Consider the following 23,374-nt stretch of genomic DNA (forward strand, 5'->3'; position numbering starts at 1 on the left):
ACAAGACCTATGAAAGGGTCAGACTCTTAGTATAACTACATTAAGATGACACTAGAGAGTTGGCTTGTTTTGTTCCTAGGGAAAAAAGATCACATTTTAGGGTGAGGCTAGGTCCCCATGCAAATGTGCAATATGTAGCATTAGATAATGCAATTCCATATATTGATTAGTGTACGGCCAACTTGCAAAACCATGCAGCCAATAACAGCACAGTAAGCTATGATCATTGCAGTTGGCGCCACATTGTGTGTCTGTATCATGGAAGAACCAAGATTGTCGCCAGTAACTCGTCCTCTGGCGATGAAGGAATAATCATGTTTATCACCCATGCTCATTGTAGGTCTGCTTCAAAACGTCGTATACAGTCCGTACCAAGAGGGATCACTGAGGACTGAAGCCAAATACACTTAATAATACATTACTCAATACTGAGGGCTAAGCTGTTACAACCAGGGAACGTCACATTTTGGCATGAATTTGCATTTGCTGAAGGGGGGAGCAGGAGCTTAGCAGATATAGGGGGACAGTCACTTCCATATGCTCTTATTCTATGACAACTAGAGATGAGGGAATACTATTCGAAACTTTAGTTTGGAATACCTCGCTCCCATAGGAATGAATGGGAGCGGGCGAACTGTAAGGGGTTAACCGGCCGGCCACTCCCATTCATTCCTATGGAGTGAGGTATTCGATACTACAGTTTTGAATACTATTTGCTCATCTCTAGTAAATATGTGTAAAGTTAGAAGTAGACATTCACATGTTTTATATAGACAGAGGATGGACCCTCAGAACGATTTCCTCTGGTCGCCCCAGACCTATGTAATGTTAGTCCCCATATGAACAACTAAACATATCATACATAACATAGATGAAGCCATACGACATGTCAGGACATCGAGCGCACAGACACAATGTAGCACAGCTACTTTTATAATGATGAGAATGTAAAAGTTTTATTTTAAAGCATATTCTTTGTTGTTTCCATAAAAATATAATAGATTTTTTTTTACAAAAAGACATCTTATTGCAATGTGCCCAATGATTTCTTTGTTATGTAGTAAAATACATTGTTACTTTCTGTAAAATATCACAAAATAAATGCAAACGCTTACAAAAAGCGTAAGGATTAAAAGGGATCGCTACAAATTTTATACTGATGACCTATGTTAGGTCATCAATATCAGATCAGTGAGGGTCCAACTCCCAGCACCTTCGCTTATCAGCTGAATGATGGGGCCGCAGTGCTCCAGAACCTGAACCAGCTCCGTACTTTGTGTATGTAGTTCTGCAGATCAGTCCCATTCACTTGAATTGGACTGAGCTGCAGTAACCAGCCACAGCCACTGCACTGTGTATGGCGCTGTGCCTACTTCAGCCCCTTCAATCAGCTGATTAGTGTGGGTGCTGGGAGTTAGACTCCCTATACTGATGACCAATGTGATAGATAAGTCATCATTAATTATAAGGCCTCTAAAGGGATGACATAGCTATGAAATACCACTTTTACACCATTTATATACATTATCCTCCATAGTTAACTGGATTCAAGAGGTCAACTAGGGTAAAAAGAAAAAAAAAAAGAAAGCTTTTGTTTTTTTTTCCATTTTTGCCCATGGTCAAGGGGATGGACCTGAACGTCAGCCTATGGGGCAGAGTGACCATGTTTCAGGAGCAAAGCCCCCCTATTACATGGTGTCCACACTGTCCGGCCTGGAAACACAAGGAAGATTGTCCTGTAATTCTCCCTTTAAGATAAGAATTCAAAAACTAAACCTAAAAAAAAATATGGAAAACGTCAACATATTATAATTGTATAAACTAAATGAGTTTAGAAAATGGATAACAGCACTTTGCCCTGCAATGTACCACGGTCCATCTTCTGGCAGCATGCAGTTATATCGTACCGGTGATATTATCCTGCAATATTATACAAGGGGCCCTGAATAACCTCCTAGAACAGAGCAGGGCACCAGGACATACGTGTATATGTAGTAATACGTTTCTTCTTCCATGTCTGTGCAATACTTTGGTGCTATACAGTGCAATCGTGTGACGTGCCTGGCCCTTGTCACTGACAACACTTGTTCTTGTTCTTCTTTGTGCTTTGGTACAGGTTGCTGTCATTGCTGTTTATTCCTAAAAATAGAGACATGACATTTACTATTTTTACAGGTTCATGAGTGACAGTACATAAAGTCCTGGTAGACCATTAGTTATTAAGGACAGCATGTAAAATGACCATGGATACCCTTAAGGGGGTTATGTGCCATAGTACAGACTATTTATAAACTGGACCCAGTTATTACACAGCATGTATTAGGCTCCCCCTACTGGTGGCTGCCGGCATCTAGAGGACTTAGATCCCATTATCAGAATGGCTATCCATGTCAGACATTGAATGGAACGGTAGTGCTCTGCATTGTCGGGTTTCCCATTACGTGCACCGGGGCAAGATCTATCAGTGCAGTTAAGGATATCTCTTCACTGTCAGAAAGGCGTTTCTGGCAGTCTAGCTGGGCTGTGAGGAAACCCCTCCTGACAGTACCGTCCTTAGCTCTGTATGGTCAGAGGGGGCGTTCCTTACCGTCCTGCCATGACGCTGAGCTGTGAGGAACACCCCCCCCCCCAGTACTCGTCCATAGACGAGTACTGGCGGGGAAGGCTCGTTCCTCACAGCTCTTCGTCATGGCTGGACGGTAAGGAACGCCCCCTCTGACCATACAGAGCTAAGGACGGGGCACACAACAGGAAAGCCGACAGTGCGCTGAATACTTTCTAGCGGTATATAAAACCGCATATGCCCAAGGACATGGTCCTCTTGAAGTATAAGGCATGAATCTGTCTATTTCTTCTACTCTCTATGTATCCAGAAGTGATCCCCAATCGACCATTAATACTTACTCACTACATCACCAATCCTTCGAGCATTGGTTTTCTCCAACTCAGCTAGTACACTGGACTCAAACGTTAAAGATGCGACACGGAAAAAGAATTCCTTCACGTTTTCTCCTGAAACAGTATACAATCTGTGTCAGATAAATTCACTATGATTTTAGTCAAAGCTTTTTGGAGCAAGGTTACATGAACAAATGAATAAAGTGCAATATCTGGACTTCAGCAAATGGTCATCTATCCCTATGGTGAGCCCTTATATACACAGTCTATATATAGTGAGTACCAAAGCTGTATATCTAGAGTAACAAGAGAACTTGGTTGCAAATGTGCTCTTAGCACTGGCTGTCAGTCTGAAGTTTGGAGCAGACTTTAGTTTTTCAGGACTATCTATAGGATAAGTCATGAACAGCAGATTGGTGAGAGTGTTGGGAGTAAACCCTTCACGACTGCAAGGTCGCCCTTACACTAGGACCAGGTACAGCTTGGTAGTGATCAGACCTCTACAATCTGCTATTGGTGACCTAGGATAAGTCATCAATTATTACTAAAGTCTCCCAAAACCCCTTTAACAATTTTTGTAAAGTGGGCCTCAATAGTGAGACACCGTTCAGTTGACACATAGTAGCGAACTGTACACAATTTTCCTGGAGAATTTTCACAAGCAATCCCAGCAAATTTGTGCATGTCCTGAGTGTCTTACAAAACACCATCCAAAGTGGGTAGCCCAGCTCTGTTTGAAGGTGGACTCATGGTTAGTCCACGGTGGAACTTAGAGGACCTTTCACATCCTTATAGATGTGCGGTATTATATACTGCTAGAAATCCAACAGTGCACTGTTGGCTTTCCCAGTATGAGCCCTGGTGAAGGAGATATCGGTACCATTAGTTTCGGCACTGATATCTCCCTACTGTCAGAAAGATGGCCCTTATATTAATGTTTAATATAATTGACCCTTATTTTAATGTAATACTCTGTTCAGGAGACAAATGAAAGATTCACTGAGATCCATTTATAATTTTGGCATAGACTTGGACTATTTGTGAGGTCCACATATCATCACATGGTGGCCCAGTACAGAAGGGATTGCAGGCTTGATGTCGGGGGTGGGAATGACACTACAACAAACCTAAGTTAAATTATTAACTTCCTATTGGTGATCATTAAAATAATTTCCAGTCGGCGGTCAGAATGTAAATGATTAACAATGTAACAATGTGAATAGTAAAATGACCTTTGTGTCTCAGTTGGCATTTTGTTAACCACATAGAGTACAAGTATTCAGGAATGCCTTAAACCTACCTCTAGTTATAAGAAACTTTTCCTGAATGGTTAATGTAAGAATCTTTGCAATATATCTTAAGGAGATCTACTGTATTTCCTTCAGCACTTATTAAGGTTGGGCTTCTGCACCAGAATCTCCATCCCCTGCATGGAGGACTTTTTTCTCCACTGCTTTCAGTTTTGAAATGGTGGAAACCCAAGGCAGTCCATTATAGTAAATGGGATCCATTGGTCTCTGTGAGTACCGCTGTCTCAGACCATGGTGCTAGTGTAAACCTAGCATAAGATGTTAATCTGCTCCTTATCTTCCATCCGACTATATGTTTACATTATATTTGTATGGTATATCCATATTCAGCCTCACACAGATCTATGGAGTACGGAGGGGGTTGAGTAGGATTCTCCTGTTGGCTGGTAAATAGGTTTATTGCCTCATTCTGTGTACTTGCAGCCTATTATTTACAACCTAGTAGTATTACAAAGCAAGGAATAGCGGAGAGTAACAGCAGAAATGATCTGAGTTTTTTTTTTCCAGCTCCCCTTCTCTCGTTATGCCACAGTCCCTATATTTATTCTGCCTCAGCACTACAGCAGTGAAACATTAATCGTCTATCCTAAGAATAAACCATCACTGTTTAAGTCCCAAGAAACCCTTTAAAGAGTACATTTCACCTCCTCCACCAGGTTCAGCTCTATCCACCACCATTCTTGAGCAACAAGTGGAGCTAGTTTTAGTGCCCAATATACTACTTAGGCTCTGCACTGTCAGGTGGGCAGTGTCAGGCAGGAGCAGGCATGGGGTCTGATTCTGAGCCCTGACACTGTCCATCTCTGATTGAAGCTCTGAATCACGGCCCTTTCCTGTTCCTGCCTCACGGTGCAGAGCCCAAGTAGAAATTCGAGCACCAAAACTAACTGTGCTTGTTCCTCAAGAATGGTGGGGGCTAGAGAAAAAATAATCTGATTGTGCTGAAATCATTGGAAAAGGGTCTAACCTATCTATTTTCATGGCTGGGTATACTCAGTTTTGGTGACATACTCCCTTTCAAAAGGACCTTTTACCACCATTGCATCCTTCACAACTCCACTGATTCTGGTGCAGTTGGAATTTTTTCTGTAGCCCCACCATTCCTGAGAAATCATTTCTGTTAGATTCAGTATAATTATGTTCTCTACTGTCAGGTGGGCGGTCCTGTGCTGGAGCAGAAAGACAGGGACCTCCCACCTGACAATAATAGTTCTGAAAGTAAAAAAAATTATATATATCCATAACCATCTTGTGTTTAACTCAGAGATGCTCTTTTATATAACACTCTAGAGACTGTATGGACATACCTGTCAGTGAGGACAAGGACCAGTATTCTGCTTGCATCTCTTTAGCCACCGTCAAGGCGTCCCGTTCCATGAGAGCACACTGAGAGGGCGACTGTAAGGAGAAAAGACCAATAAGCCAGATATTTAGATAATGTTCTTAATGTTAAATATTATATCAAAGCAGTTAATACATAAAAGCTGAAATACGTGCCTACAAGAATCTTTACCTCCAGATATAAACAACTTTTCAGAAATGAATAGTACAGGTTAAATATGACAATTATGAAACTTTGTTATATAATCTTATTGAAAAAATATGTTTACTTCCCCATATTAGTCTATGAAAAGGGGAGGGGGGATTTCTGCTGTTACATTCAGTTGTACCTTGCTTTTTTAACACTGCTAAGTTGTACATAAGAGGCCTAGAGAGCACAAAATGAGGCGATAAATCAAGTAAGCACAGGAGACTCATTCCCTCCTCCCCCTTCCATTAAGGTCTTTGAGTGAGGCTGTATATATGGTAGAGAGAAGTCAGATTGATGATAAGGAGCAGGACAACAACTTAAGGAAACAAATGTAGTATTTGTAGTAGTATTTGCATGGTATTGCAGCTTGGATTTGTCCTATTCACTTGTTCATTTGAATGGGACCAAGCAAAGCCAAGACACAAACTTTGGCATTGTACAGTACAAATCAATGTAAGGAATGAAGAGCCTGCCTCAAATAGCTAATGGGGGTATCGTCAGCTGGTGTAAGGATAACATTTTAAAAATCCCTTTTAACTATTGCTTATTTTTTTATACTGGCCAGCAGGTTTCTGCCATGACTTTTCCATTCCGATGACTAAATTTGAGAAACCCAGTTGTTAAGTAGAGGCTGTGATAAGACATTACTTACAGCGAGATCTTTCTTGCAGCCGACCAGGAATAGCAGCACAGATGATGGGTCATTTTCCTTTAGGGCGTCCTGAAGCCACTGCCTGTAAAGCAACAACAAATGTAAACAATTCCAAAGTGCCCAAGTGCCCTATGTGATATATATATATATATATATATATACACACACACACTATATAGCTGTGTATATACATACCAGTGATTTCACTTACCTAGTATGCTCTAATGATGAAATATCTGTCAGATCAAAGGCTATAACTATGGCTGTAAGATAGAAAAAAGCAGGTGTTAGCATATGGGTAAGAAGCAACCAGTTTGACTCAATAACTCTAGTCATCTCAGCTATGTATTGGGGTGCACGGTGTCTGTTGTTTGTGGTCTTTTTCTTTTTTGTATACTATATATATACTGTATTTTACTAGAGCCCTTTTCCGCTAGAACCGTTTGCATCAGCCATCAAAAACCCCGAAAAACACATGCTTTATCTTTGTCTGTTCTTACGAACTCAATAGAAATCAATGGATCTGATGTAAAACAGATTAATGGCTTTTTACGTCCAATAAAAACAGATCATTGGGTTGGATCAAAAAAGAAAGGCCAATGAAATTCATCCATCACTTTCACTGACTGATAAAACAGATGCCAAACGGATGATACTCGGCCATCAAACTGGAAAAAACGGAATGGATGCAAAAATGCCATTAAAAACAAACATTAATATCTATTTTTAATGGCCGTCACTGTCATGTGCATAAGGCCTTAGTTCCCTTGTATCGGACCTTTAATACAGGTTCTTGGACCTTACATCACACCCCAACTATAGGATCCACAACAAAAATACGGTCTGGATTCTTTTGTACAAAAACATCCCTCCATGGGGTTGCTTCTTGTAATAAAGTAATGATATACCATATATACTCGAGTATAAGTCGACCCGAATATAAGCCGAGGCCCCTAATTTTACCACAAAAAAACTGGGAAAACTTATTAACTCGAGTATATAACCTTAAAGGGGTTATATAAAGTTTACCAGTGTATTCCCTAATACTATTATATAGGTAGGTGTAATTTATGAAGGCATGTTTGCAGAAGTGGGGAGGCCAGAAGTCTTGTTCCTCTGCCTCCCATGTTGACACATGACCGACTCTGCTCTACTCTTCGGACCTGCAGCTGGAGTACCGCAGAGTCACAAACAGACTTCTGGCACCCTGCAATCCTCTGCAAAACCAAACCAATATTAAAGCATTCATTACATAACTAATGTTCAATAAACCTAGTGGTAAACATACCTTGAGCGCCTCTATAGTATGTGGACGCAATGCATTTAAACCTTTCTTGTCCGGCTGTGTCCCATCTAGTTTAAAAAAAATAAATAAAAAAATACTCATGTAGTACAAGCAGATAAAGTGCATTCATTTTATATCTCAGAAAGTGCCATTGAATAACTTATGCACTGGTGGAAGAACCGTCTGATTTAAGGTAAATCAGGTGCAGCCTCCAATGAGCCATGTATGTGCACTGAAAGCTACACCAGCTCATAGCCGGTAACTGGCGTAAGTGATCCGAAATCTGGCGGGGTCCAGGGGCCCTCCCATGCCATGCCCCCTATCGGTAAAGAGGCAAGAGAGGCATAAAAGATAAAATCGTCACAATTTAATGTGCAAAACCCCAACTTGATCAAAAAATGTGACTTGTATGCCAGAAAAACTGGCCTAGAATGCATGCTATATTTCCCCACATATGTTCTGAATAGAAAGGAAGTGGGAGAATGTCGCTGTCAGACATCACTGGAAAAAACGATCTTGATATTAAAATCCAATATTCAGTTCTTCTCTCACAGTAGGTCTGCCTCCATACATAGTAATGGCCTGTATGACCAGTATAATGGGGTACTGTACTCACAGTTGCAAGCTGAAAGGAACTCCTAGGATCTCGAACCGTTCCATCTCAAAGTCCACCCCGATTGTGGCCTTATAGTTTTTATCAAATACATCTTTGCAAAACCTTAAAAAAAAAAAAAAAAAAAAAAAAAAGGAATCTTGAGATTTTATATTACAGCAGGAAATCCTTATTCTATACAAGCTACAGGGTTATAAAGTGTGGCTCTCATTTCATTGTTTTAACCTACTATTGTGTCAGGGGCATGTGTGGGGGACCTTTTGGTAATCTACTTTATTAACCTATCTACAGTCCTATGAAAAAGTTTGGGCACCCCTATTAATCTTAATCATTTTTAGTTCTAAATATTTTGGTATTTGCAACAGCCATTTCAGTTTGATATATCTAATAACTGATGGACACAGTAATATTTCAGGATTGAAATGAGGTTTATTGTACTAACAGAAAATGCGCAATATGCATTAAACCAAAATTTGACCGGTGCAAAAATATGGGCACCTCAACAGAAAAGTGACATTAATATTTAGTACATCCTCCTTTTGCAAAGATAACAGCCTCTAGTCGCTTCCTGTAGCTTTTAATCAGTTCCTGGATCCTGGATGAAGGTATTTTGGACCATTTCTTTCTACAAAACAATTCAAGTTCAGTTAAGTTTGATGGTCGCCGAACATGGACAGCCCGCTCTCAAATGATCTGAAAACAAAGATTGTTCAACATAGTTGTTCAGGGGAAGGATACAAAACGTTGTCTCAGAGATTTAACCTGTCAGTTTCCACTGTGAGGAACATAGTAAGGAAATGGAAGACCACAGGGACAGTTCTTGTTAAGCCCAGAAGTGGCAGGCCAAGAAAAATATCAGAAAGGCAGAGAAGAAGAATGGTGAGAACAGTCAAGGACAATCCACAGACCACCTCCAAAGAGCTGCAGCATCATCTTGCTGCAGATGGTGTCACTGTGCATCAGTCAGCAATAGAGCGCACTTTGCACAAGGAGAAGCTGTATGGGAGAGTGATGAGAAAGAAGCCGTTTCTGCACGTACGCCACAAATAGAGTTGCCTGAGGTATGAAAAAGCACATTTGGAGAAGCCAACTTCATTTTGGAAACAAAGATTGAGTTGTTTGGTTATAAAAAAAGGCGTTATGCATGGCGTCCAAAAAGAAACAGCATTCCAAGAAAAACACTTGCTACCCACTGTAAAATTTGGTGGAGGTTCCATCATGCTTTGGGGCTGTGTGGCCAATGCCGGCACCGGGAATCTTGTTAAAGTTGAGGGTCGCATGGATTCCACTCAGTATCAGCAGATTCTTGAGAATAATGTTCAAGAATCAGTGACGAAGTTGAAGTTACGCCGGGGATGGATATTTCAGCAAGACAATGATCCAAAACACGGCTCCAAATCAACTCAGGCATTCATGCAGAGGAACAATTACAATGCTCTGGAATGGCCATCCCAGTCCCCAGACCTGAATATCATTGAACATCTGTGGGATGATTTGAAGCGGGCTGTCCATGCTCGGCGAAAATCTAACTTAACTGAATTTGAATTGTTTGTCCAAAATACCTTTATCCAGGATCCAGGAACTGATTAAAAGCTACAGGAAGCGACTAGAGGCTGTTATCTTTGCAAAAGGAGGATCTACTAAATATTAATGTCACTTTTCTGTTGAGGTGCCCATACTTTTGCACCGGTCAAATTTTGGTTTAATGCATATTGCACATTTTCTGTTAGTACAATAAACCTCATTTCAATCCTGAAATATTACTGTGTCCATCAGTTATTAGATATATCAAACTGAAATGGCTGTTGCAAATACCAAAATATTTAGAACTAAAAATGATTAAGATTAATAGGGGTGCCCAAACTTTTTCATAGGACTGTATCTTTCTTTTAATAGAAAATAGACTGTAAAGTTCCCTTTAGCAATGCACTAACTACTTATTGTCAGGGAGAGTCTGTCCACACATTCGTACTCAATACAATACATAGAGCTATAGCATTTAAGGGGAAGATGGTCATTTCTATGTGGTGTAAAACCCGAGATATAGCCGTTTGAAGTGACCACCACCCCTTTTGGTAAATGCTTCAGCTCTGCATATTCACAATACAACTGTGTACAGACTTTCCTTAGTAGCAGCACAGTTAGAGGGTTGCTAAGGAGAATTCTACAGCCTGTTTTATAATAAAAAAGGAAGTTAGATAGGATATTAAAGTATATTACAAACACTTTAAGTCATGGATTTTATATTTAGGGAATATGCGGCAATGCAAAACACAGATAATGATGACAATGAATAATACTAAGTTTAGGGTTTAGCAGGGCTACAACAATCAATGATTTTCTTATGAGCCTCTACAGGACATGTTGTTGGTGGGTAACATGGAAATTAGATATTCCCCCCCCCCCAAAAAAAAAAAAAAAAGAAAATATTTATTCCTCTATTGGGACTTTTTGGAAAGTATTAATGCTATAAATCAATGGACAATCCTATAAAAGGCCTGTTTATAGGGTCCTACTTATAGGATTATTACCCTCCAACAGGTGGCGCTAGGGGAATGAAAGAGCTACCGTGCATATATATAAGCATTGCATGGCCTATAAGACTCCTTACACCTTCATGGAGCTCTCCCTAAGGAAAAACCGTACCCAGTAGATACAACAATTTTCAATCTGCACAAGACTTACTCTCACTAGCTTTTTCTAAGAAGACAACATCTCAATCTTACCTATTTATCATACACGTCTTGCCCACTGAAAGGTCTCCAACCACAATCACTTTGGAGATCTTAAATCTGCTGGGAAAGATAAGGAATATAAATACAAAGAATTAGATGAATAAAGATAGTGTTTCCCCACATGACAATAAATGCTAGGAAATATAGATCTGACCAATATTGTCACCATTAAAAGGATGGGAACCTAGCTTTCCCAGGATTCTGAATGTCAAATCTACTACTTGTTACTCTATATAACCAGGTAAAGTATAATTTGGCACATGCCCTCCATAAATTCTAGATGGGTTTGTAGGGTGACACTCTGTAAATACTATATATTATATTAAATTAGGACTAGGTAACCACCCTATAGGAACTGCTTGTTACTGGGAGTATATATGGCTGAAGACAACATGAGGTTGGCTATCACTATGGTAGAAATTGCACAATTGTGATATGGCATTCACACTCAGCACCAAGTGTGACAACAGAAAGCATCTTAAACTGCAGGGAAACATATGCAACAGGCGGCACACCCGGACGGAAGATATTTGGGAAAGTCAGGGTGGATTGGAATGAACTCAGAGGAATAGGAATGTTTTCATGATGGGACCATAAGCTGTGCCTTGTAACTGACCTCTACAAGGAGGACGAAACATCCCACTTATCAGCACTAAAGAAACCGCATAAACATCTACTAAGAGAACCCCACAGACACCATATAAAGAACACCAGCTTACCAGTATGGGCCCAGGATACTAAACCTTGGCATACACATTGCATCAATTTTGGTGGGACCAGCCAACTATCTAATGTGTATAAGGGGCTCCGACTCTTCCTTAATGACAGATGTGGGGAAAGAAAAGGATCAGGCTGTTGAATTACAACATGTCCAATCCTTTATTGTCACGTTAGATAAACCATTAGTAGAGTGCCCCTATTTGGACCACATGCACGTTCAGCTGGGTAGACTGTACATGTTTGTGAGTAGCTGGATTTAGGTACATCTGGATAGGGTACAGGGCCGTTCCCAGCACTGAATTTGTGTAAGAACATTTAGACTGAGGTTTCTGCCCATCACAGAGGACATAGGTGCTCTTTGAGCCGAAACGTCGCAGCATGAGGCAATAAACCTCCTTCATTTTTTTTCCCCAAATACTCTTTGGTGTGCCGCCTGCTTTTCTGGAGTTATATTGAACGGGACAGATCCTTTTACCATGGCTGAGCACCCTATGCTTATACTGGTGCGGTCTTATATATATTTTGTCCTATACATATTTCATCTAGACTGTTCTTACCCCACAGTCCCTGTTCTCTGCTGCTTGCAGGCACTGATGACTTTGGAATGAAAGGAGTCTCTGGTGTGTAGACATGCCTCCTTTCTGAAACACTGAAAACACAAAAAGAAAAACATTAAAAAGATTTAAAAAAAAAAAAAAGCCTTAAAGTGTGTTATAGCTATGTTGGTTTCTTGGTAGATTTTGGAGTTCTTTTAGTTCTGTTCTATTAGGGCTCAGGTAGGATAATGGCCACAGCTTAGCTACATAATCCAGTTGGTGTCTGAGGTTGTCTGATACCAGTATGTGGATATGCTTTATACTGCAACTCTGTATATTCAGTTTGACTACAGCAGACCAGCACAAGCCCACCACATGCACAGTACTTATTGCATAAAGAGCTATGTGTATTGCAGTGAGCATAGAAGGATTATAAACTAAAAACATCTAAACTGATCAGCAGGGACACTAGAAATAGATCACTAACATGAATCTTGGAAACCTTTTTAGACTAAGGCCTCACGTTGCGGAAACGCAGCGTTATTTGTTGCATATTTTACTGTGTAAAATATAAAGGAAGTTTTTGGACGTTTCCAGTCTGCTAAATCCTGGCTCAAAATCTCACAGCAAAATCTGCAACAAAAAAACACTGCATTTTCACAATGTAGGGCCTTAGGCTATGGACCCATGTTGCAGAAAAGTGGCTTTTTTGTTGCAGTTTTTGAGCCAAAGCTAGGAGTAGAATGAACACAAGGTAGAAGTATAAGAACTTCCTAGATATTTCCCATTCTTTTTGTAGCCATTCTTGGTCTTGGCTAAAAAAAACTGCAGCAAAATCTGCATAAAAAAAAGCTGTGTTTGTGAGCAAGAGGAGGAAATGGGGGTGCAGACTGTGAGCAAGAGGGGTACATGGGTGTGCAGACTGTGTGTGAGAAAGAGGGTGGAATGGAGATGCAGACTATGTGAGCAAGAGGAGGTAATGGGGGTGCAGGCTGGGTGTGAGAAAGAAGGGGGAATGGGGGTGCAGGCTCTGGGTGAGCAAGAGTGTGGAGGAATGGGGGATTCCCCCCTCCACATCACCCTCTTGCTCGTACACAGCCTGCACCCCCATTCCCTCCCTTGCTTGCACACATTCTGCACCTCCATTCCACCCTCTTGCTCAAACAGAGCTTGCACCCCCATCCCCCCTCTTGCTTGCACCCCCATTCCCCCTCTTGCTCATATACACCATGCACCCCACGTCACCCTCTTGTTCACATACAGCCTGCACGCCAATGTAGGGGGGTAGGGGGTCTCCATGTCAAAAGTTTACCTCTGCGCCCCCCATTCCTAGTTACGCCACTGCATAAGCCTAACAGCGGCGTGAGATGCTCAGCCATCTACTACGCTATTCCAAACCACAAAAACAAAAAAGATATACTAATAACTGAAGCCCTGAACAGAATGTGAACAGAGCCTAACAAGTGCTCCTCAGTTAGTTCTAACTTTCTTGATACTCTGCAGTCTGTAACTCCTCTCATTGAGGTTGGGCCGAGATGTTGGTGTTGTCTGAGTTCCAGGCATGAGTTCTGCAGCTGAGAAAAAGTGAACTGTAACTTCCTGCCTGGCAGCCGACATGACACAGTTTGCTTTCTTGCTCATCCTACTTGCATAGACATGAAGACCTGAGGCCACATGCACAACACTGGGACCACACAGGGTGAAAGCTCTGGAGGCTCAGTAAGGAGAAAGGGTGTTACATTACACTGGTGGAAATAAGGATCTGATATACAAGGGTATACCGTATAACTAGTCATTGCAACACTACAACCAACATGTTCCATTATGTCTTACACGAACACAACAGCTATAGCTACATATTATTTTTGTCATCATGTGACAGGCACAACAGAATTTTTATTCATGTACCTGCTTTATTCTCCCCAGACTACCCTGTACTGGATTTTTAATGGGCGCTCCCACTCATTATGAATAATTTGTCAACTTTTTATATGCCCTATATCACTTGTTTTCACATAGGATGGTTTCCTACACTGGTTTATCGGTTACTGGTTTAGAGGTTGAGACCTAATATTCCTGGTAGCACGCTGGGAGACCCCCATACACATAGATAAGGGGGCATTATGTTCACACATTTGTGCTGAATTAGGGCTCGTTCACATCTGCGGCCCGGTCTCCGTACTTAGGTTTCCGTTTCCTGCCTAAAACACAGGCAGGATACGGAAACCTGCAGGAGACTTTCTCACCCATTCATTTGAGAAACCGGGTTTTATAATCCGGACACAGAGTCGGACATGCAGTACTCTGTGTCCGGATAAAAAAATCCGGTTTCGCGGCGGAGAGCGCAAAACGCTCACCGCCGCGCACGGCCGGACCCGGTCTATGGTTTCCATCTTCTGGCATGCAGAACACGGAAACCATAGAACGGAGACCCCAAACGCAGGTGTGAACCCAGCGTTATGTAATACATCTGTATATTGGATAGAGCTCTCTTTATCTGATACAGAGCTCCAAAAAAATATTCTTCCACTAACATGACGAGAAATCCATAGTTATAGCCCCTTTAAATGGGCCAGTAATTGACCAAATGAGCAGCTGGTTTGTTGGGCGATCTCTTTTATGCGGTATATACCTCCAACCATCCTGGATTCAGTGGGACGGTCCCAGATTCCAGGTGCTGTCCTGGCCAGTGAGTGGTATTGACGGTGGTTAATGCTGCATAAAGAAGATGCTGATAATTTCAGTACAGTGGTGGAGCACAGAGCCATCTGCTCCCTACTTCACCATTTGGCAATATCTTGGGAGCAGTAGGCATGATGGGGATCACAACAGGCATGATACAGTGTCAGGGCCACTATTGGGGCGTTCTACTATGTGGGGGCATAAAGTGACATGGATGGGAATGGGCAGTGACAAACTGGAAGTGGGTGGGGCTGGGGGTGGAGCTTATTATCTGTAAATTCACCGTGGTGTACTAAGTGTACCGCACATGTTGTCTCTATCAGTCTTCTGAAAGTTGGGAGATATGTATAATCATTGTTTGCAAGCAGCAAATTTCCCTGTGAAACAGGAGATGTACTGCAGACATATTGGAATTGCATTGGAGATGAGCGATCATTACAGCGTTTGTTGCTCCCGTGTTTGCCTTGTTCTCTGTAAAAGCCTATGCAAAGAAGCGACATCTGCCTAGTGTCAGGGTCTGGTGTTGCTAGGTGGGGCGGCATAGACACACAAGTCCAGTTTCTTTTAGTACAAAACAAAGGTAGAGTTTTATTTTCACTCAAAAAAAGGTAGTGCAGCAACAATAGGAAACAATACAAAAATAAATCCCTGCCCGGCTAGGCTCTAACTAATCATAGAATAGGTTACCTCACCTAGAATAGCAGAAATCCAAAACCCAGTAGAATCATTCAGGACACAGCTCCCAAAAATATGACCTCTCTGTCAGCTCTCCAGCCAAGCTCTGCCCAAAGTGTTGCTGCTGGAGCTGGCTTCTTAAGCCTCCTTGACGAGGAGACTCTCTGCAGCTGAGTTGCTGCCGGAACATCCCCAAAGTGTGGACTGGAGGGGGTTGGAATGACAGGTCCCACTACCAATCCTACCTGTCATTCCTAAAAATCCAGCCCAATACTGAGCATTTGCCAAAATGCTCAGCAGACAAAAGTTGTCTGCTGAGAATAAAAATTCCTGGAGTTTCTCACCTCACTCACCTGAGTAGTCTGGATGAGATGTACACCCCCTCCATTACCTGACCAGCCATCGGCTTACACTAGTTATATTACTGTCCTGTAAAAATAAAGGGCCCCCAGAGACATGGGATCATGGAGGTTCTTGTGCTGGGACCCCTTGTTTGCAGACAGCCTTTGAGGCGAATGGCAATAGACTGTTTAGGCCAATGAAAGAGGAGGGAACATGGGGCTCCAACAAGCCGCCCAGCCATTACTTTCATTGGCTGTATCACAGAAGATCAGCAACAAAATAACATGGAGGTGCAACAGTAACTATACATGCCAATACTGGCTGTGAAATGTGGTAAGGTAATGGTAGTTTAATAGATCTGATTGCAGCAAAATCACTGTAAAAACTCATGTCTTCTGCATTATTTCCATATATTTTATTAATTTTACTGGATACTGACACCACATGAGCAGCCGGAAGAGAGACTAAGGCCCCTTCAGACATTGCATCAGTAGAGGTTGAGAAGTCAGATACAAAGAAACTTTTATGATTTGTCATACTATAAAATTAAATAAAAGTGGTTTTCTGATTTGCACCCTCTTGCACAATACCGGACTTGTGACAATGAGCTCATGGGCAGTTGTTATTGCCGGAGAAGTTGGTCATGGTGTTGCATATGCGCAAAATAATTGGCCTGAATTTCAAGTACTAAAAAGTGTCATTATAGGAGTTATCAACCTTAAAAAATTCTGCAAATGGCATCTACAAGTGGTCAACATGTGACATCAGTAGCGCCAGCGGTCACAAGCCATTCTTCTGATATCAACACCAGTTATGGCAGCCATGATGTCAGTAGTTCAGCATGCGACTGGCACAACCATTGACTGACTGCAGAGGTCACATACTGCCCTCTTGTAAACAAAAACCCGGATTGCCAGATATCGCCCTGTGATAACATGTTGGTGAGCAAAGGTCAAGTCACTGGCAGTCATGATTATGTCTGACCCTGTTTATGTAGGAAGAACAACAGGATCGTGCAGGATGCAACCCAAACCTCCTTATTCTGGATTCTTGTTATACTAGACTTTGGGATATAGTTTGTGCCACGGACATAATGGGATGCTGGGATGGCGACATCTGATAGCCTCCTAAAATGAATGGAGTGGTAGCCACGTGTGCACACCAGTAATCTATTGGCATGGAGCATTCACAGGAAATTTCAGGTCTCCGATCACCTGATCACTGGAGGTCCAAACAGTCAAACCCTCAGCGATCTGACACTTATCTCCTATCTTGTGTCTTGAAGGGTCATTTGTGCCACAACCTCCTTTAGGCCTCACGTAGTGGAAAAAACCCCACAGTCACAGAAAAGTGGATGCGATTCTAGTGAATCCCATACCCACTTTGCAGAAAAATATGAAGTTTCCAAAGCTGTTACGGATCTGGAAATCACAGCATGTCAATTATACCTTTGGAAATGCCGGCGGTTTCCCTATAGGTATAATGGAAGCAGCAAATCTGCAGCGGAAACCTCTACTGAATTTCTGTGAAAAGCGTGGCAGGAAAAACCATGATGTCTTGCTGCCACGTTTTCTTCCGCAGCACTTTTTTTGCTGCAGAATGCTACGTGGCGTTTTAGCCTTGAACAAATATAAATTTCCTGTGTGTTGGTACCACACAATGTCTAATTTCTGGTGCAACTGTATCACACAGTCTTATCTTTAGAGAAATAAATCATTTGAGGCAATATATTGAAAAACAGAATGTAAACCTGCACCATTTCCTCTTACCTGGGGGAGCTCTGCCACAATCCGATCTCGTCGCACTGGGGGTAGGACACTCATCATTAACAAATGTCAGGTCTCCAGACTAGGAGGATAAAAGTAGCCATTAGTCTCATATCATTATACAGGACTAAGCAGAAGGATTCTTCTTGTAAATGAAGCTTCCTCTTCTGCACTGGAAATTTTAAGCAGCATTTACCCATGAAGTCAAAAATGTTCAGCCTTACTATTAGTATGTCTTTGTCCTAAGCCCCCTGAATTATTTAGCTACTCATTGTTATTGCCAGGTTTACGTTTACAAGACTGCGATCCTGCACAGCGACCCAGACAAAGTTTACATTCTTCTCATTCCCTATGAGCAAGGACACAATTTTATTATATGTCTTATATATTATTTATAAGTAGAGAGGGAAAGTTATTGGTTAGCTGATCTCTACAGAAAAAGTGACACTGTAAAGATGACTATCCATATTTTTAGAGGATCTGTGTACACCATGTTTATTTAAGTTGTAATTTAAAGGGGGTGTCTGGTTATAAAAATACATTTTCAGGCTGAGACCACACGTTGCGGAAATTCAGCTTCTTCTGTTGCAGATTTTGTTGCGTTTTTTTTTTTAGACAAAGCCAAGAATGGCTACAAAAGGAATGGGAAATATATAGGAAGTTCTATATAGGAAGTTTCAGCTCAATCCGCCCTTGACTTTGGCTCAAAAAACGTAGCAAAATCTGCAACATAAAAAAGCTGCGTTTCCATAACGTGGGGTGTCAGACTTATTGGGGCACCGTATGGTTCATGACTTGAAGGATATCCAAGTCTCTTGATCGGAGTGCCACTCATCCAGTACAATATCACCCTATTTATCAATACCCTTTATTAAAGGGTCAGTTTAGAATCAGATTCACTTAAAATTCTGATCTTCCGTATTTGTAAGAAGGAATATTCCTATGGATGACAAATATGTGGACATATCTTAGGCTGGGTTCACACTAGCGCTCGCACCCTGTTAGGGGATTCTGCAAGCAGGGCTTTTCTCTATGCATTTTTCAGGCGGAGACCTGGTGGACCCCATTAGAGCCTATGGGGTCCGTGGATTTCCACGGGTCATCGCTTTTTAAGCAGATTGGGTTTCCGTTTTTCGGGTCCCTGCAAAATGGAATCCCAATCGCAGGTGTGAACTATAAAGGAGTCACTTGTCTGAATAGTTGGCCATTTTGAAATAACTTGGCCATGAAATGTGGTATGATTGGAGTCACAACAGTTTAGTGTCATGTGTTCATGTTTATCAATCATAAGAATTACATATTTGCAATTTTTTGTTCTTAAGGGGGCTGTTCTGTATATCAGAGATATGTGCACTTGTGTGCACTTGTCATATATGCTACAGGGTCTATGGCAGAAATCACACACAGATGTACAGTCTGATGTGTTGTGATGGGCCCGATCTGTGTAGGACTAATCTGATGGCTTTTGGTGCAGAATCTGCAAGAATGGAAAGAACTGAGGATTTTTTACATCATAAACAAAGATCTGTCTTGAAAATTTTTCCAGTGCATGAATTCGGGGTTATAAAAACCGGCAGCCACTTGCAATAAACACAGATTGACATCATAAGGGACATGAATTTTAGAAAGGACTATAAACCAAAATCCTTGCCACATCCTGAGCATGTTAGTGATCCATTTTGTAGAAGACCCCACTAACTTATACAGGTCCATGAGATTTCCGTGAACAGATCCTGTCTAGAAAACCACCAGTATTACTTTCCTGCTCAATAAACATCAACCTATGCTAAGTGTAGCTCGGGGCAACATACACTGAAACACTAAGACACAAACACAACACTTGCACATCTCCTGTTGGATCACTTTACGTATTTTCTGTGTAAGACTTTTGGAAGCAGCAGATTTTAAGATCCATGCAAGAATCAATGCGTGAAGAACGGAAAGCCTCGAGAAGCCTGAAAATACTTTCCAAAAGTTAATAAAAACCATCTTACCTCATTCATGAAACATCTCAGAGACAGAGATTACATAAAGCCCAGCGTGTGCCTTAGAGCCACCGCTAGATCATCCCATAACAATACTGCACAAAGCCTGGCTGGGGTGAAATCTGCAGAATTGTGGCAGTAATATGAGAGCAGGAAATTCCAAGAGATCTGAACCGCATCTAACACAGGCGGCAGTCCTATGGCTGGGAGAACTGAGCCTTACCAGGAACCGAGTGCAACTAGCACAGGCACATGGCAACGGCTTGTAACAACACAAGGAGCATCGCAACAATGGCCGTGACAATGTACAGATCCTGAAATCTAGCACAATAATGTATATACTGCCTTCTAGACCGCTCCCACCAACTATACTGGAAATGATGTATTTAGTTAGTTTAGTTTTAAGTTATTTTTGGTCTGGACATTCCGTTACCTGATTGTACAGCACATTGGCATATGTTGGTGCTATAGTAGTGGTGGTGGCAGCAGATTATCCCCAACACTACAGTGTTATCACAATGTTTCCATGAAGGCGGATATATAAACTGGCTCCAGACACCATCTGTTGTGCCAGGATTATGTAATGATGTTGGAGATGGGAGCTTACCTGGCATAGGAAATCTGCAGCGGAGGATAGGGTGTCACGTTGTTCCCCACTTCACAAGAGCTCAGGCCACAGTGAGTTTGCCGGAGGAGGCGGCCCAGCTGTCTGCAGCTGCTTCTTATTACTGTGACTCAAATAACTCAGTCGCCTGGTTATTATTCCCCAGCCCTGATTCCTCCCCTGTTGCCGCTGCTGACTCTTATGTTCCACCCTGAAGTCTGATGGGGGGATGATAGCAGTGACTAAGCCCCTATGATGTAGCCTCAGGAAGTTCTTGTGTGCCCCATGCTGAGAGGAGAATCCAGAGAAGTGTCAAAGATGGAGAATTAGCATAACCTCCCCCTCCGGTTACTTACACTTCACTGGACTTGTTACATCCTTTCCTTTATGCATCTAAGGAGGATAGCGGCTGCTAAGAAAACAGAAATAAAGACAATAGTTATCTTCCAGGCTACATATCTGTAGGTCATATCTGTGTAAAGCTCTGTATACAAAGTCATGGTAAGGCTGGTCTTACACGACCGTATTGAATGTACGGTGCGCAAGTTGCTGATCGGCAACCTAGACTCCGCAGATGTCCATAACTTGCCGCACTCTATGGGCGAGTCCGTGCAGTGCCGCAATTCACGGCCATTACGGACATGTCCTTTAAATTGTGGATCACGGTTGCGACCCGGCCACACCATGGATAAAATATCCGGTGGTGTAAGAGGGCACATTGAATATAACGTGTTCGCAATTGAAAACCCTCAATTGCGGACTTACATTACGGTCGTGTAAGACCAGCCTAAGGCTGGATTCACATTTGCGTTAGAGTCTCCACAAGAGACTCTGATGCAGATTCAGTGGCGAGTAAAGTCCTAAAATTATAGTCTATGGGGTCCGCGGGTAACCGCTTTTAAGTGGACAGGTTTGCCGTCTTTCGGGTCCCCATACGAACCCGAACAATGGAGACTTGAATGCTAGTGTGAACCTACAGTAGTGTTAGCGGTTTCAGTTACTTTTAATAGTTAATTTTTCTGCCGTAGAATTTATTTTGTTGCATTGTAAAGTTGGCCATGTCCAATACATTACTGATAGCCGAACATGTTAACTACAGAATGTGTATGGGGACAGCCTGGAGGATGTTGAGATCAGGACTCTGTGGGGGTCATATCATCATTTCTAGGACTCCTCCTAAGGGGGATCACACCAAATATTGATTTGATTTAGATTTCCCTTGTTCTTACATTTTAATGATCTTTTTACACCTAGGCATGTGATGTGACAAGGAGACATCCGCTACACCTACAGAAAAGAGCATTTCACCAGCATCATCGGCAGGGATTCTTTACTGTAAGAGCAGTCAAGACTATGGAAGTCTCTGGTACAGGATGTCGTGGTGGTGGTGGATTCATTGTGCAAGTTCAAAAAGGGCCTGCATGCCTTTATTGAACAGAAAAATATTACAGGTTTTCAATTTTGGTAAAGACAAGTTGTTCCTGGGTTTTATACTTGTCACTGGATTTAGAGTTGGGAAGGAATACTTTCCCCTGATATGGGGCAATTGGCATCATAGGGGTTTGTTTGCCTTCCTCTGGATCAACACAGTAGGGTGATAGGTTGCATTTGATGAACCTATATGTTCGTCTAACCTCATCTACTATGTAACTATTGTGAGAAGGTGACAGGAAGAGTGCTTCAATCATGCTATATCTTCCTCAGATTTTTAACTTAAGTGTGGTCCAGTGCGGGTCTTGAGTAGGCCTCAGCTCCAGGTGTGGGTGTAAGGAAATTGCTATAGGAACAATTTCCCAGTAGCTTCTGGTGAACCCTGAGGGGAGAGTCACAATAGACAGTGAGCCCTATGCTGAATCCCCTCACTGTCCCTTCCTACTTGCCTGTCCTATCCTAACTAATAGGCGACAACTGGTCAACGAGCCCTTCCTAAATATGTGACACACAGAACGAAGACAAGACAAACAACAAAAACAAAGGGAGGTCAGCTAGCCAAGGGTCTGGTAACAATCGAGCAGCACAGTACAGAATCAAAATCCAAGAGAATAGCCAAAGGGTAAACCAGATGTCAGTAATACAATAGTAGCAGACAGAGAAGCTTATCAGAGACAAAGTCAAAGCACAGAGTCACAATAGCCAGCAAACCTGTGTGGGCTGAAGGCCTGTATATAGGAAGCCAAAGACCTTCCCTAGACTTGATTGGAAGATAGGCTGTCAATCACCCAGGCAAGACTAGAATTAACCATTTGATGAAGAGGGAAACAAGTTGCAGGAGATGGGTGTGGTGGAAATTCAATTACATATATGGAGCAGTGTTCACACAGTGCAACGAAAAACACTAAGCAAAAAAACAAACTGAACTCACCTCCTGCGCCACAGCGTGCCAGTGGAGGGTGGCGCAGAAACCCGAACAGGCAGAGATGTTACTGTGGGTCCTAGGCCCATTACTGGGCCAGAAAGGGCTGCAGATTCTGCACTTCAGGGCCGATCTCTGACTGTCTTATCTCCCAGTCTACTTATGTCTCGGGGTTCTCATAGAACTTGCTTGGATACCATGGGATTTTTCAGATGCGGGGCCCCAAGATGTCTGGGTCTGGAGGCGTCTGGGTCTGTCCTGTTACTCTGAGTCCGGTGAGACTGCATTGTGCATTTTGGTTTGTTCGTGTGGCTGTTAGTAGGCCACACATATAGTTAGTTTATTATAACTGTTTAGTTGGTTGCTTATTTTCCTGTTTCTTTCTAAATAAACCTGTGTCCTGCATAGTTTGTGTCCTTGTCTTTGACTGGTTGGGTCTACATCACTGCTGCTACTGAGCTACCTGACCCACACTATGTAATGTCCATTATCTGATCAGGCCACTTTCACATGGCAGTATTTTGCATCAGTATTTATATGTCAAAACCAAGAGTGGAATCTACACAGAACAAAGTGGGACCTACACAAAAATAAATAAATAATGGAAAGATTTGGACCTCTTCCATATTTTAGTTTAAGTCATGCATCAGGCAATGGAGACCCATCATTAGTAGAGATGAGCGAGTA

General features: G+C 42.1%; 1 protein-coding gene across 2 annotated transcripts; it reads right to left on the reverse strand.

The window, feature by feature from the left end:
- Positions 1-1,272: 1,272 nt before the first annotated feature.
- RAB34 (RAB34, member RAS oncogene family) lies at positions 1,273-20,664 on the reverse strand. Of its 2 annotated transcripts, none has more exons than XM_075263642.1 (11): positions 20,338-20,664; positions 17,749-17,827; positions 12,302-12,393; positions 11,016-11,081; positions 8,293-8,394; positions 7,680-7,744; positions 6,603-6,654; positions 6,392-6,473; positions 5,516-5,606; positions 2,905-3,012; positions 1,273-2,139 (listed from the first exon to the last, which is right to left on the reverse strand). In XM_075263642.1, the coding sequence occupies exons 2-11, from the start codon at positions 17,803-17,805 to the stop codon at positions 2,072-2,074; spliced, it is 783 nt and encodes a 260-aa protein (XP_075119743.1). In that variant the 5' UTR covers positions 17,806-17,827; positions 20,338-20,664; the 3' UTR covers positions 1,273-2,071. The 2 variants fall into 2 exon arrangements, with proteins under 2 accessions (XP_075119743.1, XP_075119742.1); XM_075263641.1 differs by having other exon boundaries at positions 11,016-11,084.
- Between the last annotated feature and the right edge of the window lie 2,710 nt (positions 20,665-23,374).

The sequence above is a fragment of the Leptodactylus fuscus genome, chromosome 2 (genome assembly GCF_031893055.1).
Source record: "Leptodactylus fuscus isolate aLepFus1 chromosome 2, aLepFus1.hap2, whole genome shotgun sequence".
Lineage (NCBI taxonomy): Eukaryota > Metazoa > Chordata > Amphibia > Anura > Leptodactylidae > Leptodactylus > Leptodactylus fuscus.